The 24,143-nt window shown below is 39.0% G+C and overlaps 1 protein-coding gene across 2 annotated transcripts in view; it reads left to right on the forward strand.

The window, feature by feature from the left end:
• The window catches only part of susd2 (sushi domain containing 2), a 69,341-nt gene that overhangs the window by 11,602 nt on the left and 33,596 nt on the right, over nucleotides 1–24,143 (forward strand). For both annotated transcript variants that reach the window (XM_031892856.1, XM_031892850.1), the window contains exons 2-16: nucleotides 2,282–2,486; nucleotides 4,704–4,855; nucleotides 5,465–5,632; nucleotides 6,630–6,804; nucleotides 7,127–7,331; nucleotides 9,019–9,104; nucleotides 13,023–13,291; nucleotides 13,406–13,540; nucleotides 15,584–15,814; nucleotides 16,752–17,000; nucleotides 19,606–19,860; nucleotides 20,833–21,009; nucleotides 21,317–21,521; nucleotides 22,119–22,270; nucleotides 23,347–23,514. In XM_031892856.1, coding sequence (XP_031748716.1) covers nucleotides 2,282–2,486; nucleotides 4,704–4,855; nucleotides 5,465–5,632; nucleotides 6,630–6,804; nucleotides 7,127–7,331; nucleotides 9,019–9,104; nucleotides 13,023–13,291; nucleotides 13,406–13,540; nucleotides 15,584–15,814; nucleotides 16,752–17,000; nucleotides 19,606–19,860; nucleotides 20,833–21,009; nucleotides 21,317–21,521; nucleotides 22,119–22,270; nucleotides 23,347–23,514 — 2,832 coding nt within the window. The remainder of the gene's footprint in view (nucleotides 1–2,281; nucleotides 2,487–4,703; nucleotides 4,856–5,464; nucleotides 5,633–6,629; nucleotides 6,805–7,126; nucleotides 7,332–9,018; nucleotides 9,105–13,022; nucleotides 13,292–13,405; nucleotides 13,541–15,583; nucleotides 15,815–16,751; nucleotides 17,001–19,605; nucleotides 19,861–20,832; nucleotides 21,010–21,316; nucleotides 21,522–22,118; nucleotides 22,271–23,346; nucleotides 23,515–24,143) is intronic.

The raw sequence follows: 24,143 nt of genomic DNA on the forward strand, positions 1-24,143 counted from the left end.
TCTAAATTAATTTAAATAAATATTTGCAGTCATGTTTTATATATTTTTAATGATAAAAATGATTTAACATCTGACTTAAATAAATATTTGTTCAGTTACAAAAGACATTTACTGAGAATAATCCTAGTTTAAGGAACCCTAAATAAACCTTGTGCAAAGTGCTAAACATAAAACATTGGTGCAATTTGCCATGTTTTTACCCACAGTACAAGGGTCTCTCCAAGCATCCCAGCATAACTGCAGGTAGCACAACATTTACACTTACCACTACAAATTGCAACTGATCTACCAATTGTAAATGATGTATAAGTTATGAAGGCCCCAGAGTACCAAATGCGCCATTACACATATAGGTTTAGCATGCTATGGGAACCCTTACCTTATACTGCTTGTTGAAGGCAGGTAGTGATTACAGGGCTTCTCTCTGAGTATGTTGCACCGTGTATTTAGCAAATAGGGGCACAATGCATCCAGCAAATAGGGGCAACAGGCAAATCACAGAGAGGAGTATTTAAACACATATATGTCAGTGGATGGCAATTGATGGGTGCAGTTCTTCAACAATTTGGGCACCTAGTGCTCAGTGAAGGTAAATGAGCATTAGCGGTGTTGCTACCACAAGTGCAGTGATCACAACAGCTGGGATTGACATAGATCACTTTCATTTAGGGTTGCCACCTCACCCCTTTATTACCGGCCACATATTGAATCAACATTAGTGATGAGCAAATTTCTTTGCCAGGCATGGATTCACAGCGAATTTCCACATTTCGCCATTGGCAAATTGTTTTGAAAAAATGACACCCGTGTTTTTCTGTAGTTTCATGACTTTTTTGCTGATGTGAAACGGGACAGATTTGCTGATCACTAATCAACATCCTGCCTGGCTAGATAACAAAATGTAGATGCATGCTGCAGACTAAACTATGTGGAGCCATGCAGCATGCATCTAAATTATTTGCTAACTAGCCATGCACGATGTTGATTCAATATGTGGCCGGTATTAAAGGGGTGAGGTGGCAACCCTACTTCCATCAGGGATTGTAACCACAAATGCAGTGACTCTTAGCTGCACACAGCCTGAATGCTCCTATTAGCATAGTAGTGTGTGCCGTAATGCTGAAAAAACAATACACACCAGAAGGGGTGTTCTGCCTTTGTGCTTCATGCTAAAACAGGTATTTTACATCACAGCAGTATAAAATAGTTGGACGTCATATGATAAATAAGAATATAGCTCCCTGACCAGACTTTCCTGTTTTGTGGAGATGAATAAGGATTGAGCAGTGCACCACCCTGCCATTTGTAATAGCAAGCTGATGGTGTGGCAGTTTATACAGTATGCTGTTTTCTATGAGCATTGCTTCTGGCTGCAGGCTTGCAAAACCCTAACATAAAAAAGGAGATGATATAACTCACCATACTATAGTATGTAATAAATGAGACATATAATAAGAATTGACTTCCAACTGCATGTAAGTAACCACATTCCTGCTACCACTGCCGAGCATTCACGTTTATATATCTTTAAATTGTTGCTACCCATTTTTAGTAAAATGTTAAAGCTTCTTACGTTCTTACTTACTAAATAAGAAAAACTCAGACATGTTTATCACAGGGGTGCGCCCATATGTATTATAAAGACTTGAAGCAGACACGTGTATGTTGACTTTAAAACTGAACTTTTATTATTCCCTTTTAAAATAATCACATTAAAATATAGCTCCAAATCATAGATACCTGTGTAAAAATCTAAGCACTACTGACATATAAAAATTCTCTCCGATAGACATTTGAATTATTAAATTAAAAGCTTATGAAACTCAATGGAGGGTAATATATGAATTTCTTTAAACCGGATTGAGCTACATAACAGGTAATAATTTGCACACAAGTGAAGAAGCACACACATGAGCAGTGATGTCTCGGGGAGGGGGGGTTGGTGCCGCACAATGGTAAATGTCAGGGGCAAAAGAGTACTAAGTAGGGGTAGGCAGAAGAGGTACCTGCCTGGTGCCCCCCCATCATTGCACTCTTCTGCCTTCCCCTAGTTCCAGCCCTGACCACATGGCACTTAATCTGGGTACTCATACTTATTCATTATTCTTTGTATTTATTATAATATGCATTCTCCCTGTGTGTACTGTTGTACATTGTAAGATTGTACAACGCTGTGTGTTGTTTTAGCGTTTTATAGGTTATACATACATACATACTACTAAACAGTGCATAATCTTCTGCATGGGTCAGTGTACACAGCCTGGTATTTTGTCTTTTTTAGGAGCTTCAGAATCCTGCAGCTCACAGTGTGGGGAGAGACTGCAATCCTGTTCCTGTCACACAACCTGTCAGAAGCTGCAAACCTGCTGCACAGATTACCACCAGTTCTGCATCAGCATCAGCCCCCATTCTGGAACATTAATGGGAGGCAAAGATTTCATCATTCTCAATCTGACATTTAGTCCCAACTCTACCATTATCTGCAGGTTTGTTCCTTATTTTGTGCCACGTTATATATTGGGATGTAGTGGCTGCATTAGGCAGCAATGAAAATATTCAAACACAGACATAATTACATTCACCACTCTAGAAGACTCACTAAAATAAAGAAGTGGCCCAGTTGCTCCAGTCCCCAGGCCCTCAGCTCAGGAGAGCGGACAACACAATAACGAAGAAGAGGTGCTGGGCACTCTGGAAACCCACAAACAGGCCAGCAAAAAAGTAGTTAAAAATGGAAAATAGGAAAAAGAGTTGGAAAAATTTAGCTCAACAAGTTAAAAGAACAGTGTAACTTGAAATGTAAATCAAAATGTGAAACCATAAATGACTGAAAAATCTTGATGTCTAAAGGTACTAGAACACAAGTACAAGTACATAAAGAACATATCAATAAATAAATATATATATATATATGTAAAAAATGCTGATGCACACCAGGAAAATGTAATCAAAAAAAGATACTTAGTTTATTTAGATCAACGTTTCGGTCCTCACCCGGGACCTTTATCAAGATATAAAATGAGCAAACAAACAGTGTTTATAAAGACTCACCCAACAGTTAACCACCACCCAACCACACCCCTCTCTGGAGTGGCTGTGTTAACCCTTAAAAAAGATCTCAGTTCCAGCATATATCAAACCAATCACAATTCCAGATAATCTGTAAAATAAAGTGCATAATATTCTATAAAGTGCAACGTAAGATAAAGTGCAATACATCATAGTGTATAAAAATGTATAAAACTTAAATTCCAAATGAATGGTGCAATGTAAGTTAAAATGCAGTCCATTGTGGTGCATACAAATAAAAAAATGCCAAATACAAATACACACTATTAACACATAATAATAAAAGCATTGCAGAAATATTACTTAAAAATACCTAGAGTAAAATGGCACTTGCAATAGTAGAAACAAAGTTTGAATAAATATATATATATATATATCTGTTCCACTGGCGGCACTCACCAATCGCAGGCCACGTGCCGGGTGCTCACCAAAAATATTCACATAGCTGCAGTAGAAAGCACTCACGGCTTCAATTGTTCAAAAGTATCAAAAGGGTTTTATTGCTCCACACTCACATCGACGCGTTTCGATCCACAAGGGACCGTCGTCAGCAGATAGAGCACTCATGGGACTTAAATTATGTGCAAAAAAATAATGGTGTAAGTTGACATTTTGGTCCTTCACAGAGGAACTTATATACATAACATATATAACATATATATACTGTATAAACACTATGCATTCCTTCCTTTTTTCGTATTGGTGTTCATCCTTTTAAATAGTGGTACTATGCTGTACAAATTTTAGTCTATTATAAAGTGTCAGTTTTTTCAAGTTTGCAAATCCACAAATTCAAGGTATTCAAGATTTCTTTTATTCAACAGAGATTTTCATATTCAGATTTTTTTAAAAATAAGCAAACTTTCAAGTCTTTTTTAAAATGCATGTGTATTCGAAGTAGAAATCACAGAAAATCACAATCACAAACTCGAAAATCACAGAAATCACAAACTCGAAAACTGCTAAATAAGCCCATTAATCTGCAATATTTCCTAGTATTCCTAGTGACTATTGGTGTGCTATTATATTACAGAATAATACCAGGGCTAAGACCACCAGGGATGCACTGGAAATATATATTTTGCGCCTTATTTTCTGTTTGGTGGGTGCTGAGCACATTAGACTTGTACAGAGGAAACATACCCTTTGTAAAGTGGAGCAAACATTAAAGTTATAGTGTGGGTCAGTTTTCTCCCTTTTTGTCTGGGTATTTGTGTGAAGCTGTATCATGAGTGTATTTGTACAGATTGCTGAACAAAAGGCTGGCTCTTTATCTGTTGGAGTACAGAGTACATTATTTTATCCCAAACAGGTTTCTTGTATAGGGAAGTGCAGTGTAAAGGTGTAGGGGGTGCAGAAGGCTAGAAGTGGGTGCCACAAAGTGGTATGCCATTTGATAGATAGCATGCAGACATTAGTGCACATTCCATGACCATCAGTGACTGGCTACTTTGTTGAAGGTGGACAGACCAATACTGCCCATCAATGTCTAAATCACAAGGCTAAGTCACAAATGTCTTACCTAAACATTTCATAAAGTATTCCAGAAGCTATGGATGTAAGTTAGGTCCATGTGGTAGGGCTGTGTATCTGGAGGGAAAATAACTGGAATTCTGATTGGAATGAATCCACAGATTCAACAATGAGACAAACACTGAAGGTTACGTAGATGCCGCTGGCATTGCTCACTGCATTTCCCCATTGCTGCTGGAGACGGGGCGCATCTCTCTAACTGTATCCCAGGATGGAGGCCACAATTTTACAAGATCCGGAACATGGTTAGCAGGTAAGGTAAATTGAATACCTGGGGAACAATGTTTCAAAGTTATTCTTTCTAATGCTGTAGTATTTGGGCAGGATATTATCCCAGGATAAAAAAAGATAATTGCCTATTCTGAATTTGCTATAAGTTATTGGAGAAGGTAAGATTTCCTGTGCTATAAACCAGTTTAATTAGATTAAATCATGTCAAATCCACCCGATCCTGTATTTCTAAATATTAAAAACCTCTGATATAAAGGGTAATGCCACATGGAGCCTTCTGATCACTATTATACTCACCTTGTACTATTATTGTCTCATACATGTACTGATGTGAGAATAGTGTTGAAGATCTTGTGCAAGGGTAAAATTCTCTTTTATATAAGGCTACACTGATCATTTTTATTAAAGGCCAGTATCATTAGTTTTAAACTATATAGGGGTTGCCTACTGCGCTATTTCTCAGAGGGTGCAAATTACCCTAAGGCTGACCATGGACAATATAGATTTTTTATTATTTTAAGCAGGACTTTGCGGTCACATATGTATCAACAGCTTTTTCTGTCTGGGAAGCAAGGAGTCTGCACTAGACTAGATCCAGAAAAACCAGTGAGCAGTGTACTTTTTTTTTCAGTTCATCACAGCAAAGCATCTGTGGCTGAAAAGAGTGTGCAGCTTGATTCCAAGAAATGGCAGTATTATGGAACCCCTGGATACAATGGAACCCTCTCTTTGATCTGGAATGCTAAAACTCTTCCTTCTGAGAACATCAGCATAGAGGTCTGGGGCTACAGTGAAACAGGTGGGGAGACAATGCTGGAGATCTGCGAGTACTATATATCCATTCCAAGGGATTCAGACTCTTGCCATGCAGTAACAATGCATGGCCAAAAATGCCTGAGCCACAAGCATACCCCTTGGGCAGACATTTTCACTCTGCTTCACTAATCAAGAGTTGGAGTATGATTGTTTTTGCAGTTTTATTAAGTATCTTATACTGCTATAAAAATAACTCACAGTTTCCTACAATTTTCCAAACTCCCTTTTTTATACAGTAAGTTGGTCACTCTGTAAAAGATTAGTTTTGCTCACTTCCTGTCCCCCACCATATATTAAAGATGGAAACTGCAAAGCCTTATGTTCCACTTTTAGTGATGGAGACAGCAACATAGTAAAATTATAGTAATGCTGTTAGACAGCAGCTCACTCACTACACAGAGACAAACCTACTTGCTGAACACATGGAGTCAGGAGCAATAACTGCCATTTAGCAAAACAGCACTGTCTTGTGCCAAGCCCACAGAAATATTGAGTCTATTAACCCATTAGAGTAGATTGTAAACTTAGTTAACAAATATAAGACTTAATGTTTACTAATTAGAAATAAATATCTCATAAAATAACATTTTAAATTGCATCAACTACCAAAAGCCCCTCTATATCTCATAAGAACTGATGTCCCAGTAAAAACTCCAGTAATCAAAAGTGTTACTCTGATGGCCAATACAGTAATAGGACAGAGTTGCCACCACAGCTGCTGCCCTGTAACTCTGATACAAGCTGTGTTATTAGGGAAAGCCCTATATCAGTTCTAACTAGACTGCAAGCAGGGGGGTTATTGAAAAGAAAGTTAACTATTGTAACTTATAGTTAATATACTATTATAAAGATCTCAAGTGGTTTGGACATCTCCATGGATTTATGGGCTGTTTTATTATAGAATGATGATTATTAATATATTGGCTTTAGTTTTGGTCATTAATTACAATTTTTTTTTTATTTTTGCCTTAATTTCTCAGGAACTCCATACAGTGACACCTGGAGGGCTGACTGGAAATATCTCTACACACTGGCCCCCACTTATCCCAACAGTGGTACCTTTACCTTCACCCCATCTCCTGCTGAAGCACCATACAACCAGTGGGACGTGGGAATGCTGAGGATCATTCCAAGTGATAAACCTCATGGACAGATGTACTAATTAGTATATTTACATTTATAGGGTCATATTTACTTCCGACTGTTAAGTATAATGAATGCAAAAGAATTTGCGTATTGTTTATTCATTTAGTATTTATTATTAGGCTAATGAAAAATTTGAGTGTATTTAAAGACCTGCAAAAAATGAAAGATTATGGCTGGTATAAACCAAAAGAAGCAGCTGATTTGCATGGCATTCATAAGTATGGGAAGGTATTGCTTGCATTATGATCTTAAATTCTTGTGTGGGATGTAAATATTTCGGATCTTGTAGAACTTGCTGTGCCACTTACTTTATGCTTTTTTTTTGTACCAGGAATGTGCATGCCATATGGAGCCCAGTACATGCCTTAGCCTGGCACCTTGAAGAGAGTTTCAGAAATGATTCTGCTGCCTGGGCATCTGACAAGTGTATAAGCTGGCGAGATGCTGAGATCAATGCCCTGCCCAACTTCCTGAAAGAGACCCCAGACTGTCCTTGTACTCTGGATCAGGCCAGAGCGGATACTGGTAGATACCATGTGAGTGACTAATGGGAAGCCCTCTAGTCTCTTTAGGGGCATGGGTTCAAATTCCACTACTGCCACTAGTTTTGTAACAGGCCTTTTTTACCTATAAGCTATAACACTGTATATTTATCAGGCAAGAGAACTTAGAGTTCAGGGGTAAGATATTCTAGCACAAGATCTTGGTGCCATTTTAAGACATAAATTTAGTAGTAGAGTGTTGTTCTGTGCTAAAGATGTTTATAACAGTTAGTGCCACCTAGAGTGTCCCACGGATAGTCAATGTGTAGCCAAGCCACAGATAGGCTGGTATGCTGAAATCCTTTATGTTCTTGTTCCTCAAGGTTGCACAGATCCAGTGGGGCTGATAGTTCTATAGCAATCCAATGGGCATTAATGGGAGAAATGTTGGTCTCTGGGCCTCCCTTCATTAGTGAAATTTTAGTTCCTTTGCTTTAGGTTGGTTTCCAATTCTACTAATGTGGCCAATGTCCCAATTGTGTCCCAGGCCTATGTATCCCAAGAACACACAGACTCATGCAACCCCCCTACTCCCTAACTTATCTATTGTATTTCCAGAATAGATAGGATACTATTTCATCCCTTTGTCTAATAACCTTTCAGGGCTGTAGGTGTGAGAATGTAGACGAGGTATGACAGGAAACTCAGTAGGGGTGGAGCTTTCATATTAAAAGAAGTTAGATTTATTAGACATGACACCAGTGCCTCTATAAGGGCTGTAACAAGATTTCTAGCCAAACTTGGACTAATTTAACCCTATATATTCAGTAACACATGGCACTCAATGAAATAAATATATAATGAATACAAGATAACTATGAATAGCATACATGCCCATGACTGCCTTAACATTCAAGTGGGTGGATATTCTATTATATAATTGTTTAAACAGCAAACAACACTTTTCAGTTATTTAAAGATCTTTAATAATAAAACAGTATTTTGTACTCAATGACAACTACCATAGCATAAATCCATATTAGTGATTAACAATCCCATTGGATTTTTCAATGCTTAAATGTTTTTACCTCTAAACTATGAACAGACCCCCTTATTTGTTTTTAAACTGCTAATATAATGAATGTTGTACCAACAGTGCCACCTGCTGGCCAACTTTCCTACTGTGATTTAGTTTGAGAAACATATCAGAAGAAAGAAATAACACCGTACAGGCGTTGCTCTGTTTCGGGAAGACATGAGAAAAATTGTCTCCTAAACAGAGCAACATCAGAACAGTTGTGTTTCTTTGACACATTCTGACAACTGGATCTCAGTATAAAAACAACTGGCCAGCAGATAGTGATGTTGGTACAAAATCAGTTTCAGAACTGGTAATATCTTAAATACATAATTTTGCTAATATTTTGTGGAATTTCATAAAAAGGATATAACGGTTTACATTTTTTTTCATTTGTTTCCTTCAATACAAGAAATTCTATTATCTTTGAATATGTTCCTTTCCTCTGGTATCTTTGTCAGCAGTTACCAGCCAACAATTCTGCTGCTACAATTGTAGGTCAGCATGTCACATTATTAGGTACATTATGTCCTATATGTTTCCTTGTTTTAGCCTTTTTACATCTGTGCAACTTTAAAGTGGGCAGAGTTAGAACCAATCTGTAGTGAAGATCTGAAAGCAGAAACATTATTGACACTATTCTGATCTCTCTGATCCTTTCAGACTGATTATGGATGCGACATTGAAAAAGGCAGTGTGTGCACATATCACCCGGGGGCAGTCCACTGTGTACGGAGCATCCAGGCAAGGTGAGACTCATGCTAAACATTACATTTACTCGTAGAAATAAAAAAGTATCAAATGTTTGAATTAATGAATTATATTTCAGACCTGAATGTTATTAAAAGTATCCTTACCAAACTATAGATATAGATATATTATGGATTAATATAAAGACAAAGGGCCCGATTCACTAAAGTCCGAAATAAGGAGTGCTATTTATAGCATGCGTTAAAAATCTTATCACTTCTTATTTTTCACTTGATTCACTAAAAGGACACTTGCAGAGCGCAATATATTACGCACGTAACCATTACTTTCTGAAAACCACCATTTCCCTGAAAACTGGAGGATGCATCACTCTAGGGCCAACATATACTTGAAAAAATACGACTGCAAACTCCATGTTGTGTTGCCAATAGCTCACGAACCGCAATTTTCTTTAAGTACCGCCTGCCCCAAGTAGGGTTAATATTCACACAGATTAACACGATATTTTGCACGTTTAACGCTTCATATGTGTTTGTAAATCATGCGTTAGTACTATTTCTATTCGCTAATTAACGCAATGCGTTTTTTTTGTGCATGCGATATGCGGATTAACACATGCGAAATGACTTTGATGAATCGGTACTTAATTATCGCATGCTTTTTAATGAAAAAAACTATGCGATAAGCATTATTGACCTTTAGTGAATCGGCCCCTATAACGCTTATCGCATAGTTTTTTTCATTAAAATATGTCATTGTAAGATAAATAACGCCAAGAACATCACTTCTTAATTATGACAAGTGTCCTTTTAGTGAATCGATGAAAAATAAGAAGTGATAAGATTTTTAACACATGCTATAAATAGCACTCCTTATTTCGGACTTTAGTGAATCGCGCCCAATGTGTTTATGTGTCCTTCCTTTCTGCCTCACACTTATTTGATTTCTCTTATAAAGCACCAACACACTTACATACTTACACAATACATGCAAAGTAGGTGCACAGCCAGGGCAACTGTATCTGGCAGAATTACTACAACGGGGCTAAAAGGTGCTTGAGCATAAGAGATCATTCAGTTGAATGTTGCTGCTGGTTTCTGGAATACACTTTCATCATGGTCATACTCTGATAGATTAAGGGGCATATTTATTACAGTGTGTAAGCCAACATCACCAGTGATGTTGCCAATAGCAACCAATTAGCAATTAGAAAACAAAAGCAAAGGTCTGATTTGCTATTGTAAAATCAGACAGGTTGCTATTGTAACTCAACACCAACAAGCAGACTTCTCTGCAGATCTTTGCAGACTGCCTACTGCTGCACACCGAGTCTGTACTAACCAGCATGTCAGTTAATGGGTATTTACATTGGCCAGTCTAAAATAAAAACGCAAATAATATGATTATATATTAGCAGACATACTGCATCCACTTATACAGGATTATAAATACACTCCATGTTAGAGTAACAGCATGAGCTATAAGGCTGATGGCCCACAGAGAGAGTTAGTCTCCTGCGATAGGTCTCTGCTACCATGGGCGACTAACCAATCCAAAATGCCTTTCCAACGATGGAAAGGCTTTCCCATCACTTTTGCTTTCCGAAGTTGTGCAAAGTTGCCTGCAGGAAGAAACTTTGCACAACTTCAGAAAGCCGAAGTGGGGCGTAGGCCTTTCCAATGGCGACTCCTATTGTTGCCGGTGGAAAGGCATTTTAGAGTGGTTAGTCGCCCATGGTAACAGAGATCTATTGCGGGAGACTAACTCGCTCTGTGGGCCATCAGCCTAAATATGCCCATAATATGATGTTCAATTGTAGCAAAGTAAAAACTTCAGCTATAAAGCAGCGAGTGCATGATCTAATGTTACATTGCAGCAAAGTCCATGTGATTAGACATAGAATCCAAGTTTAAAACTATAAAATTAGAAGGGCTCAGAGGTCAATTTTATAAATCCTAGAATCTCATAAGAAGCAATGATAACTGTTAACTCATTAAGTCCATTAAGAGTCAATGTGTTAAATGTGAAAATCCATCTGCAATCCATCGGTAGGATCCAATGTGCTCTATTACCTCTATTACCCCTAAGTAAAGGTAGGCACCATTTATTTATCATACATCTTAAAGAGGATGGTGAATATCCCTTTACTTAAACTGCCTCACAACCAGTTTAGCAGATTCCCCCTTTTCAAACGCCTCTCTAATGCACCTACAGCAGTTTACCATGCAGTTTTAAAAGGAAGTATTAGTCTTTCCAATATAGTATAGGCCACACAGACATGTAACAAATGAAATAGCAAGATTGGAGAAACACGTCAGATGGTGGCGTATCAACTGAACATACACAGTTTCCATACTAAGTCACAAAATGATGTCAGGAAAAAAATGTCCGTAGCCTTTTAATGAACAGAATGTTACAGAGAATATCTATGGTATTTTCTTACTATGATATTTCCTATTTCCTACTGTCTTATTTATTATAGTAGGAAATACCATAGATATTGTCTGCAACATCTAGGAAGCCTCTGAAATGTTTATAATAAACCCAATCAAAAGCAGAGTAGCACCTGGGGTGCATCCCAAATAACAGTTATGAGGAGATATATTAGGTATACAAAAGAATTGTCTATATTAACACCCCCTTTTAAATCTATTCATTATCCTTTTTTTCTCTAGGGATAATACACAGATGTACTGTAATTTAAGGGGAATGTCTTCCTTTTAGTCTTTTGTACAGCTATGAGATTACTTTAGCGATAATCTAAAGACGTAGATCTGTAGTTGCTACTTGTAGGTATATTTAATTTGTTATGCCATTATGCCATATACAACACAGTAAAACCCATGTCTAATCATCTTTAAGTTGTAGCACCAAATTCTTGTATGTGACACAAACCTATTGTGGGTCATCTGTTTCATTTTTTGGCTATTGTCTAAATAATGCCACAGTTAGAGGATTTGTTCCAGATATGGTAGACATTCATGTAGGAGATGCAGATGAAGTCTGAATAGATTTAAAATTACTTAGGCTGCTTTTCTAAGCAATTTACATTTATTTTTTCAGTTTCAGAGCTATATAAGTTTTTATTTTGCCAATATAATACATTGTTGGAATAACAATGCCACCTGCTGGTCACTTCCTGTAACTGTACAAGTAAAAACAAACAAAGAGATATCCTTTCAGAAGGAAACAGAGAAGTTATATCTCTGTACAGTTACAGGAACTGACCAGCAGGTGGTGATGCAGTTACAAAATTCATTATATTGGCACAAATAAAAACGTAAAGTAGAACTATACCCCCTGGTTATAAAAGCCCCCTTAACTAGCACTGCCTCGGCCCCTCTCACCTCTCCATTATCGCATAGTCTCTAACTTTAAAATCTGTCCCTATCGCTAACCTCTAGCTAAAAGAGCAGAGGAACTCAGCTGTGTACCTGGCCAACAACTTCCCTGCAAGCAAACATTCTTCGGGTCTCTCAGTCGGTACTAACCTGCTTTCGCGTGCGCAGTTTAAGCAGATTTCCTGCTACCACCAACTGCTCATGCTCAAGCAGGTTCATATAGGCGGAGAGACAGGAGTCCGGAACCAAGCTGGAGGTTTAAATGACAGATTTAAAGATGCCATAAGAAAGGCCTATCCCTGAATGTAATTTAAATTCCATGCAGGAAGGAGAAAGAGTATAAAGGCAAGTTAAACTGTTTACTATTACAAATTGTCTTCTTACTTTTGTTTTGATTTTTATTAAATGCATGGTCTTGTATAGCAACCTTTGAAAGTTTAGGTTTTACTTTCAGCTTTAGCTTGCTGTAGTTTTGAAGAATCTCAGCTGTCAACGATCGCCTCTATTTGATTTAGGCAACATAGTGTAACATACACTTTGTAGCAAGGGGCTCTGGGAATGTCTCCTTAGAAAGACATTACTAACACTGCACATTGTTCCCTGCTCTTTTTGCAGTCCTCAGTATGCTTCGGGGCAGCAGTGCTGCTATGATTCCACTGGAGCTCAAGTCCTCACCTTTGACTCTACAGGGGGCAGTACACCTGATCGAGGACATGACTGGGGTTCCCCACCATACAGAAAACCCCCCAGAGTACCGGGTTTTTCTCATTGGATGTACGATGTGGTCACTTTCTATTACTGCTGCCTATGGTCTGACAACTGTCAATACTACATGGATTTAAGACCATCCAGTGATTGCCGTACATACAAACCTCCAAAGGCTGGTATGTAAGAATCTTAGTTTGCCGTTATTAGTTGTTGGAAAAAGTTTTCATTATTTGCATAACGTGCTTACCAAATGTCACCAAAATATTTTTCTGACCAACTTTTTCTGACAGCCTCTGGTTTCGGTGATCCCCATTTTGTTACATTTGATGGTTCCAAATACACCTTCAATGGAAAAGGAGAATACACACTGGTGTCTTCATCCCACAAGTCACTATCCATTCAGGCTCGGACAAAGGCTTTTACAGGTAAACTGGTAACTGCTTTAAAAAATTCCTTTCTATTTTAGTTTCATAGCAATTTAGGTTGAAAAAAGACACACACACTTCAAGTTCAACTCTTTTGACTAAATTATGCCTGTCTAACTGCTGGTTGATCTAAATGAAGGGGAAAACTCTTCATGAAGTTCTCCAATTAGTCTCAGAGGAGGAAAAAATGTCTGCCTAACTCAACTACAATGGTCCCTGGATCTACTATGGAATTTTTTAATGGATCTACTAAGTTACAGAGATTCTTTAAATCTTCTGCAAAGTCGTGTAGTGAACTCTGTTTTTCAAAAGAGCAAACATATTTTTATATGTAATTTTGAAATTTGACATTGGACTAGCCTTTTCCTTACTTTCCCAAGTGCCTTCAGACCTGTGACTTGTGCTCTGTAAACTTCAGGCTGCTATCATTACTCCCGCACTGCAAGTTGGAGTGATATCAGCTCTTCCACCCAGCAGCCAATCAGCAGAACAATGGGAAAATAGCAAGATAGCAGCTCCCTGACACCTCTGTACCTAGGCTGCTAGAACGTGCTGGTTGCATCATGAATTTTAGCAAATAGGGAAATGGCCAAAATTGCCTTTACTGCCTCCTATTACTTTATGGTAGCATCAGGCTTTTCTTTACAAACTAAAATACAAAGTGGAACTATGCTACATGTGCCATTGGCCTGAGCTTGCTTGTTCAGTAAAGAATATAAACATATATCCATACTATATGCACTTGTAAATAATGGTACATTGACTATGAACAATGACTCCAGATTCTAGAGGTATTGACACCCAAAACACATTGAACACATGGATAGGCAATGGAACTTAAGCCTCAGATACATTAAATACAATGAGAGGCAATGATTTCTGACCAACCAATCCCCCTCACCCTTCCACAAAGCAGGTTTCTTGAAGGGTAGAAAATATTTCAGCATTGTAGAGATCAAAACAAATTCACAAATTGTTTGCACTGCTGAACCACCTGGTGGTAGATATGAGAATAGCACCCAAGAAGGAGAAACTTGCATCCCAATTTGCTTTTTTGCAGCTTGGGAAATAACATTGAGCAGTTTGATGGTGCAGTGCTGGGTCCTTCTGCAAGCTCAGACTCAGACACAATGCACTGAAATGGCACCTACACACCAATATTACAACTAAACAATGCATTTATTGGTTCAACAAGGCTTTATTGTAAACAGTGTAATTTAGTAAAACAAAACTACACCATAAAAATCATGACAGAATCCCTTTAATTTTAGTATTCATGTACTTGCTCCCTTGATAAAAAGACAACCAACCTCTTCTAAAAATGATCTTATATACTGTATGTGCCAGCACAGCCATTTCAGGGAGAGAATTCCTTAAATTCACAACTCTAACTGTAAAAGATGAAAGCTTCCGTATTCTAATATCATTGGACGCTGGATAGAAATACTGGCAAACAGATAATTGTATGGTCCCTCCCACTCTCTCTATACACACACACATACATATAAATCAAGTGTAAACAATCCCACCTTGGCCAACCTTTTCTAATATTCATAACTGAGAACATATGGGGTATATTTATCATGCTTTGTAAAAAGTGGAGTGAAACATTACCGGTGATATTGTCCAGGGCAACCATTCAGCAATTACATTTTAACAGTTCGAAAACCAAAGCAAAGCATCTGATTGGCTGCTATGAGTAACATCACCGGTAATGTTTTACTCCACTTTTTTACACAGCATGATAAATATACCCCTAGTGTCACTCTTATTGGGACTTTCATGTATGCAGCACTAAATGGCTAAATCTAAGTTGATAGCTCTCTGTCCAATTCCTAATTAAAACACAATAAAATTGTTTGACATGACCTATCCTTCATAAAGCCATGTTGCTTCCTACTGATATCCCATTCACTGCAGAAATATCCTAAATTCTAAGAAACATTACCACTTGTGCCTAAAGTAGAAAACCAAACAGTTGAAATATAAACCTTTTAACAAGCTTACCAAGAATTTTTTTCTTATTTATTTATTTTCTTTCAGTTACCAAACCAGATACTGGTAACTTTGGCCAGATAAATGCGGAAATTCATTTTGATGATAGAGCAGACAGATCTGAGGTACATGCAGCCGGCTTATGTTCAGTGGCTATGCAAGAAGACGACTCGGATGTTATTGAGGTGCGGGTGAAAGATGGGTCCTCACATGAGCTGGAGACTCTGTTGAATCAAGAAGTAATAAGTTTTGAGGAACAGAGCTGGATGGACTTAGTAGGTAAGTCTAACCTTTTTCTATCTATCAGGTTTTAAGTTGGCTAAACATTTCTCTTGGCCAGTCTGTCTATAGAACAATATCAATGGGCCATTTTTCTGACCTTTCTCCCAAAGTAATTTTTTGATGTAGTGAAGAAATAATAGGTAAAGTGGCACAATTTTGCAACTTTTTTAAAGCTGTCTCACTACAGCTCCTCTAGGCTGACGCTAGCTTAGTCCTACACGCTTGTGATCCCTAACTGGCACACAATTGCCCAGGGGCTCTACCCCCCAAATTCTCACTCTCTCTCTATCTAGCCCTAGCAAGGATAAGGTACCCTCCTGGTCTGACTGTCTGTCTGTCTCTCCTGTAGGTGTTATTAGAGCAAAAGAGGTAGTGCTCAGCTAGTGCTCCTCCTTATATAGGCTCCTGAAGGGGAATTCTCTTTACAGGCCAGAATTTTGTGGTTGGTACCATCTAGTGGCCAAACTAAATATTGTCTGTATACACTGCAATACAGCATGGCTCACCACACTATTTATACTACAAACATGTTTGCATTAATCATAATTCATTTTCTCAGGCTTAAAATCTCTCAGTGCTTTGTGTGTAGTATAAAGGAAGTGCATAACTTGTGTTTTGGGAGGGTTTTTAACATATTGAATGCTCAGAGGAGGCTTTTTGGCTCCTAATCCTAACCTCTTTGGTTCTTCTATTTCTTACACTACAGTAGTGATGAGTGAATTTTTTCGCCAGGCATGGATTCGCAGTCACGTCAAAAAAAGTTGTGTATGACAAAAAAGTCATGCAACACCCTTGATCACAAATTTTTCTGTAGTTTTGCTGATTTTTTGGCGAAACGGGACAGATTTGCTCATCACTACACTGCAGACTATGAACATTGGAAATGGAAGGGGTGGTGTTGAATAATAACTGATTTTATGTTATTTCAATTCAGGAGTTTTTGTGTACTCCGCTATCAGCTCTAATGTCACTGTAATGTTCCCCTCTGGAGCTGGAATAGAAGTGAGAAGGCGAGAAGATTTTCTGAGTGTAAATGTACTTCTTCCTGATGATTTCATGAACCAAACACAAGGGCTTCTGGGAGTGATGAACAACAATCCAGCAGATGATTTCACTTTCAGGAACGGCACATCCTTACCACCTAATGCCACACCAGTGGAGCTGTTCCAGCTTGGTGCTGACTGTAAGTGAACAATATGGCATGTTACAGAAACGTAAAGCCAAAAGACACAGCAGACAGAGTGGTGCAACAATCTTTGTTCCACAGCCATGAAGAATGCTTAAAAGCAGAAACCCCATTTTACACAAAGATTCAGAATGCCAAAAGCCTTGCATATGTTCAGTAGACTTGAACTAATCTTAGAATTCTTTTAATATTTAGTATTAGGTAGGCAATCATAATTCCCAAGTTTTTAGTTATGTACCCTTTAACTCTACTTGATTTCTAAACCGACAATCTTGTGCAGATTCACACTTTGTATGTATGTATGTATATCTTTATTTATAAAGCGCTACTTATGTACGCAGCGCTGTACAGTAGAATACATTAATACAAACAGGGGGTTAATAAGATAATAGATAAATACAAAGTATAATAATAAATACAGATAAATACAGCAGCAATAAGTTAAGAGTCGAGGACACAAGAGGAAGGAGGTCCCTGCCCCGTAGAGCTTACAATCTATATGGGAGGGTAACTAACAGACACAAATAGGCAAATATAAGTGCTGTAGGTCACAGTGGGTGACACAATATAAGTGCCAGTTCCCAGATTAGGTGCTGGGCGAGTGCTCCAAAAGGTAGTCTTTAACCTTAGTTTTAAAAAGACTGGGGGAGGATTCTCTCCGGAGGAAATCAGGGAGGGCATTCCAAATGTAGGGGGCAGCAAGGCAGAAAGGTTTAAGGCGGGAAACCGCAGTAGTAGTGGGGGGCGCAACCAAACGATTTCTCTGAGAGGAACGAAGGAGTCGGCCGGGAACATACGGAGACACAAGGGACGAGATGTAGTGAGGAGCAGAGGAATGAAGGGCTTTAAAAGTTAGGAGAAGAAGTTTGTAAGAAATTCTTTGTTTAATAGGAAGCCACGATAAGGACTTTAGCAGGGGAAGGGCGTGAACTCTCCTGGGTGAGAGGAGGAGAATTCTGGCAGCAGTGTTTAATATAGACTGTAGGGGGGAAAGATGGGAGTTAGGGAGGCCGGTTAATAGCAGGTTGCAGTAGTCCAGTCGTGACAGGATGAGAGCATGCATGAGCAGCTTAGCTGTTGCAGTAGAAAGAAAGGGACGAATTTTGGCAATATTGCGTAAGAAAAAGTGACAGGTTTTGACAGTGGTGTTAATGTGGTTAGAAAAGGAGAGACAGGAGTCAAAGATCACCCCCAAACAACACGCTGAATTGACGGGGTTGATGAGGGTGCTATCAATAGAGATAGAAAAGGGGGGGGGGGGGGTAGGACCAGGCTTTGGCCTGGCATCTGTCAGACTATATACCCTGGGCCTGGTCTTAGTAGCACAATTCCTGAAGATTCTGGGAGTGGCCATAGAGGGCTTCTTTCACAGATGTTATATTTGAATAGATTAGATGTGAGCCAAAGCTGGGGTGTAGTATTACATATACTGAATTAGTTTGCCCTGAAAGCTCAGTAAGAATGCTAAATGCTGACTGGCTGCTATTTACAAAAGTTAGAATTTTATTAAAATTTGCTGCAATAGTCCTTTTATTGCTATTTGGGGGAAGGGGTCTTGGAAGTGACATTGGAAGTAACTTTGGAGGCAACTCTTACCCTTGCTTTGCATGCAGTTTGGCTATCCCTATTACATTACGTGATCTGCTTGCTAGCAGGACATGAAGTTACATCATTGGCAAGGAAAAGGCCTGTGTGGCCATCAGTGGACAAAGTCTATTGTCACAGCAAATGTGTCAAAATGTGTAAATCATGTTTAACAATACTGAGGGAAAGGGGATGGAAACTCAAAAATAAAGTTTTGGCTAATCGCTAAAAAATATATGGTTTTAAAGTAATTGTAAATGTTATTATTATTTAAAGCACTATGAGGCAGATTTATTAAAACGTGAGATTAGAGCTCACCATAGAAAAAGATACACTTCTAAAAAGTTCATAGGAAAGAATAGAAAGTTGGTGTTGAGCTTTAATCTCACATTTTCATAAATCTGTCCCTAGGGGGCTGATTTACTTACCCACGAACGGGTCGAATGGAGTCCGATTGCGTTTTTTTCGTAATGATCGGTATTTTGCGATTTTTTCGTATGTTTTGCGATTTTTTCGGATTCTTTACAAATTTTTCGTTACTAGTACGATTTTTGCGTAAAAACGCGAGTTTTCCTATCCATTACGAAAGTTGCGTAAAAAGTTGCGCATTTTTCGTAGCGTTAAAACTTACGCGAAAAGTTGCGCATTTTTCGCGTAAGTTTTAACGCTACGAAAAATGCGCAACTTTTTACGCAACTTTCGTAATGGATACGAAAAACTCGCGTTTTTACGCAAAAATCGTATTGGTAACGAATAATTCGTACAGAATCCGAAAAAATCGCAAAACATACGAAAAAGTCGCAAAATGTTCGTTTTCAAGTCGGAACTTTTCCAATTCGGGTCGGATTCGTGGGTTAGTAAATCAGCCCCTAAGTGTATGCTTCTTACTGTTCTGCGCACTGGTACTTCTGACTAATTACAGTGTAACAAAGGCCAATTGATAGACCTGTGAAGAAGCAAGGCATTGTGTGTTAAAGCATTTATATATTGAAAACATATTTGTTGTGTTTTGTTTCAGGGGCAGTAACAAACGAGAGCTCACTCTTTACCTATGATTCACAGGAACTGATAAATAACTCTCATGTCAAGCATGACCACACGTTCCAGCCTACATTTTCATTTGAAGAAAATCCTAGCGAGCCTCTTTTGGAGTTGTGTGGTGATGATGAATTCTGCAGGTTTGATGGCCTTGCCACTTATGATCTCAATGTTGCAAATGCCACAAAAATATCCTTTCTCGTCCATTCAAATTTGGTGAAGAATCTTAAGCCAGGTAATAAAACAAACAGGAATGTGGCCTACACTAAAATTTCAGTTACTTTGTGGACCCACTATATATGTTTTACTTTGCCTTTTTTACTTTATTAAGTAGGTTAGAGATCTTTGTATACATATGGAGAAAGTTGAATCTATTCACATACTATACAGGAAGAATAGAATAGCTGAAATATCCATAGTAACTTTTGTGTTACCAGTGTCGGACTGGCCCACCAGGATACCAGGAAAACTCCCAGTGGTCCCAGGGGTCAGTGGGTCCTCCTGCTCCTGACCATTTGGCCTACTTCATGGTCATTCCCTATTTCTAAATGGGAAGAAAGAGGAGAAATAAATGTAAGGATAGATGCTAGCATGTAAATAAAAAAGACTAGAAGAATAAAGAGGTTGATTGAGCAAAGGGGGGGAAAATAGTTTGGAGAGTGGGCCTATGGTTTAAGGTTTTCTGGTGGGCCCCTGGGGTCCCAGTCTGACACTGGTTTCCCCAGTTGTCCCTGGAGATTTGTGCCCAGTTTCTGTTCATAGTTTATATAATGGGAGGGAGCACATTCCTGATTGATCTCCACCCAGGGTCGGACTGGGCTGCCGGGACACCAGGAAAAAACCCAGTGGGCCCTGGCAGCCCAGACCTGATGCCACACCCCTGGCCGCCGGTGTCCTCCCTTGACGTGTTTCACTTAAGGACGTTGGGTTGAGGGGAGCATGTCAGGGGCCCTGAGGTGGTAGCCCCGGTGGGCCCTGGACCCCCAGTCCGACCCTGTGTGTTATGTCTACCGTGACTCTTGAAAGGCTGCTGGTCTCACAGGTGATGGCGACAGGATACCATATAGAAAAGGGCTGGTGAATGCACAAATTACCTGTGTATAAACATTTGTAATGCACACCGTACTGTACTACCAATGGTCCAATGGTGCTATTTACTCTTGTTAAATTTCAGAAAGCTTACTTTCTTTATTGTTCTTTTTATTAGAGGTCTCCTGTGGTTGGATAGCTCCTCCAGAAAATGGAGAAAAGATTGGCACTACCTACCTGGCTGGGTCAGTTGTCCAGTTTAAATGTAATGCAGGGTTCATTATGAATGGAACCAAGCTAAGAACATGTCTGCCTGATGGGACTTGGTCAGGTGATGCAGCTCAGTGCCTTGTAGGTATGGAAGACTTTTATTTCTTTGCATGTTCAAAAACCTTTGTTAAAAAAGAGTAAGGATTTATGGACCTTATAAGCCCTTCTGATAAAATTGTCTTGTTTAATTTAATGTATTATATTTAATTGCTTATATATCCTGATTCTGATCTACTGACATGGGTGCCAAATAGCAGCTAATAACCAATATATATTCATTAGTCTACTACAAGTAAAAAACATGAAAACAAATATCAGATTGGTTGCTAATGGTAACTGCGTTGGCCTAATTTAGTAAATCAGCCCCACAAACTCGCATTGTATTCATCCAGGATCCAAGGATTCTTGTTCCAGTCAGTGCGGGGTGATCCTGCAGGAATGTTCATGCCATGTGACCTGTGAGAATCTCGGAACCTGCTGTCCAGATTACCGCACCTTCTGCATCCGCATCGCACCGGAGTCTGGCTTGCTAATGGGTGGCCAGGATTTTATGGTTTTAAATGTTTCCTTCAACAGAAGTTCTGATGTAATATGCAGGTATATAGTCACTTTACATTCGTTATGAACCATTAGAGAATTAGAATCTTCAGATCTATTAAATTATATTGTGTAATCAATGAGCTAAAAACTAAAACTGCTTTCACTTGAAAGTAAAAATATGTGCAGCAAATCCGCTATCTTTATTGTATAAACAAAAATGACATTTTCTCTCATGAAGATAGAGGCTTGGCTTTAAAATTCTGTCTTTCTATCTTCACATATAATGGTATGTTTGGCTTCCAGAATGCAGTAAAAGTTAATTTAACTTATGCCAGTTTATGGCGTAAAAAGTGGTGTAAAATAAATGTATGTTTATAAAGCTGTGTATTTACTTTTATACCACCTTGGATCATTATTACACCATTAAAATCAGAAAGACACATTGAGATGGCAAGTGAATCATGGTGGAAGCTGCTGTAAAAAAAAAAGGCAGATATAGGGAATCTCTGTTTTCCCAAAGCAGGTTCTAAGTATCTGCTGATTTCAACATTTGAACTTCTCATCTATCCCAGGGGGTTAGGGCTGCCCATTGCTGGGTGCTGCCATGAAAATTCAGTGGTTTCTAGCTGTAAACACTTTACTTTGCTATCCCAGGTTCAGAAGTGAAATACTTACCGATGGGTATGTGGATAAAGACGGGCATGCACACTGTATCTCACCACTCCTGTTAGAGACAGGGCGGATTTCCTTAGAAGTATCTGCAGATGGCGGACACAGCTATCCATTCTCTGGCACATGGCTTTCAGGTAACTTTACATTCTCACCTTCCTCTGTCTGCTTAAGACAATAACACGTGGGACGTCTTGGCCACCATTTTGAACAAAACACCTATGGATTGATGTCTGCTCCTGCATGAGCATTTTGACTGAGGACAGATAGACAGGGCTGTTTTTTCTGCCACTGACCACTGCTGTTTTCTGTTTCATGATAGTGGTGGGCAAAACCCCAATTTGGGTAGCACAACAGAGACCCTTTCCACACACCCTAGTTCTCCGAAATCATTGAACGCCCGGTGCACACTGCTGGAGGGATCGGCACCCTCCCAAAATCAACGTAGCAACACTCAGAGCTGCAAGCAAGGGAAAAAGCCCTTTAAATATTTATTGTGGAAGTGCAACGCTTGATAAAGGGGTTATTTTGCCCCGAAACGTTGCACTTCCACAATAAATATTTAAAGGGCTTGTTCCCTTGCTTGCAGCTCTGAGTGCCATTCACTTTTGTTGCTACAAAACCCCAATTTGCCATTGCCTTTATGACAGTATAGAGAAGCCCAGGCTACTGGTGGTGCTTCCTATTATTGGCAGTGGAAAATGGTCTTCAGCAGTTCACGGTGCTTTCAGTTTAACTGGGTGTATGTAGTCTATATCAACCTTGAACTGTTTATTTAAACCAGTTTATCAATGATCAGTTATTTTTTCCAAGTGATGACATTACTGTTTGTATTTAACTAAATTTGTAATATGCAGTTTGCATCAGGAATTAATATGCTGCCTGTGGTGGTCATACTGGCCTATTATGAAGGTGAGTGGTGGTGTGCAGCAGAGGGAATGTATGCAGCAACTATAATATCTGGAGGAAGGGGGTGATGCAGTGGTGGCAGTGGGAGGGTTGGTGCTAACCAGGGTGGCGAGACCTTGGAGCCAGATTCTCTGGTGGGTGCCAGGTACCCCAGCGGAATACTTTTTGTTTAGCATTTCATATGTAGTACCTGATATTTTTCATACTATTTCTTTCTATTGACATTTTAGAAAAGTTGATTTAGTGTGCATTTGTGACACCTAATATGTATTTTTTTTTATATGAAATCCTGTACACCCTATAGTACACCCTGGAAAGGTTATGGAGTCTGAAAAATGTACCTTGGTGAATGAAACAAAATGGCAATATTATGGAACCCCGAATTATGATGGAACATTGACTGTAAAATGGGACTCAGACACTTTTGAAGATAAGTTCCTCAACATTGAAGTCTGGGGATATGAAGAAACAGGTAAAGCTGTTTAGCTATAAAATATATATTACTGATATGTTTCTGCTGTACAAGATGTCTGAAGATCAATAAATGATATTTTAAACTACAAGAGCATGGTTGCCCCAGGGGCCCCGCACCGCCCAAGGGACCCCCGCTGTGGCCCCCACAAACAGCAGGGTTTTTTCCTGGTGCCCCCGCTGGCCCAGTCCATAGGTGGAGGGTGATTTTTTTGTTTGGGTTGTTCACAAATCTCTCAGGGGTGCTGTGCAGTAGTGATGGGCAGGTTTACTTATTTTTTGTAAGTAATTTACTAAAAAAACGAAATAGCTAAAAAACATAATATCTATTAACTAGTACAAGCTTAAACTGAAGTACAATACTACACACCTTACTGCCACTCCTAGAATCTTGTTCTCAGTGTGAAGAAGAGAAGGGCTACAGACACCAATAAGAAGTCATTGTACAAAGTAAATGAAACCAGGAGGAGAGAGACACTTCAGTTTAAAGCTATTCTCCTCTTGCCCGAATGCCCCCTACCTGCACACAGTCCACATGTATCTCTCCAACCTGCAAATATAAATTACAAATATATATATAAGTGCAATTTTCAGTGTATGCTCCTCACTTCAGATACCTTGTGTCCCAGG

Source organism: Xenopus tropicalis, chromosome 1 (genome assembly GCF_000004195.4).
Source record: "Xenopus tropicalis strain Nigerian chromosome 1, UCB_Xtro_10.0, whole genome shotgun sequence".
In the NCBI taxonomy this organism is placed as follows: domain Eukaryota; kingdom Metazoa; phylum Chordata; class Amphibia; order Anura; family Pipidae; genus Xenopus; species Xenopus tropicalis.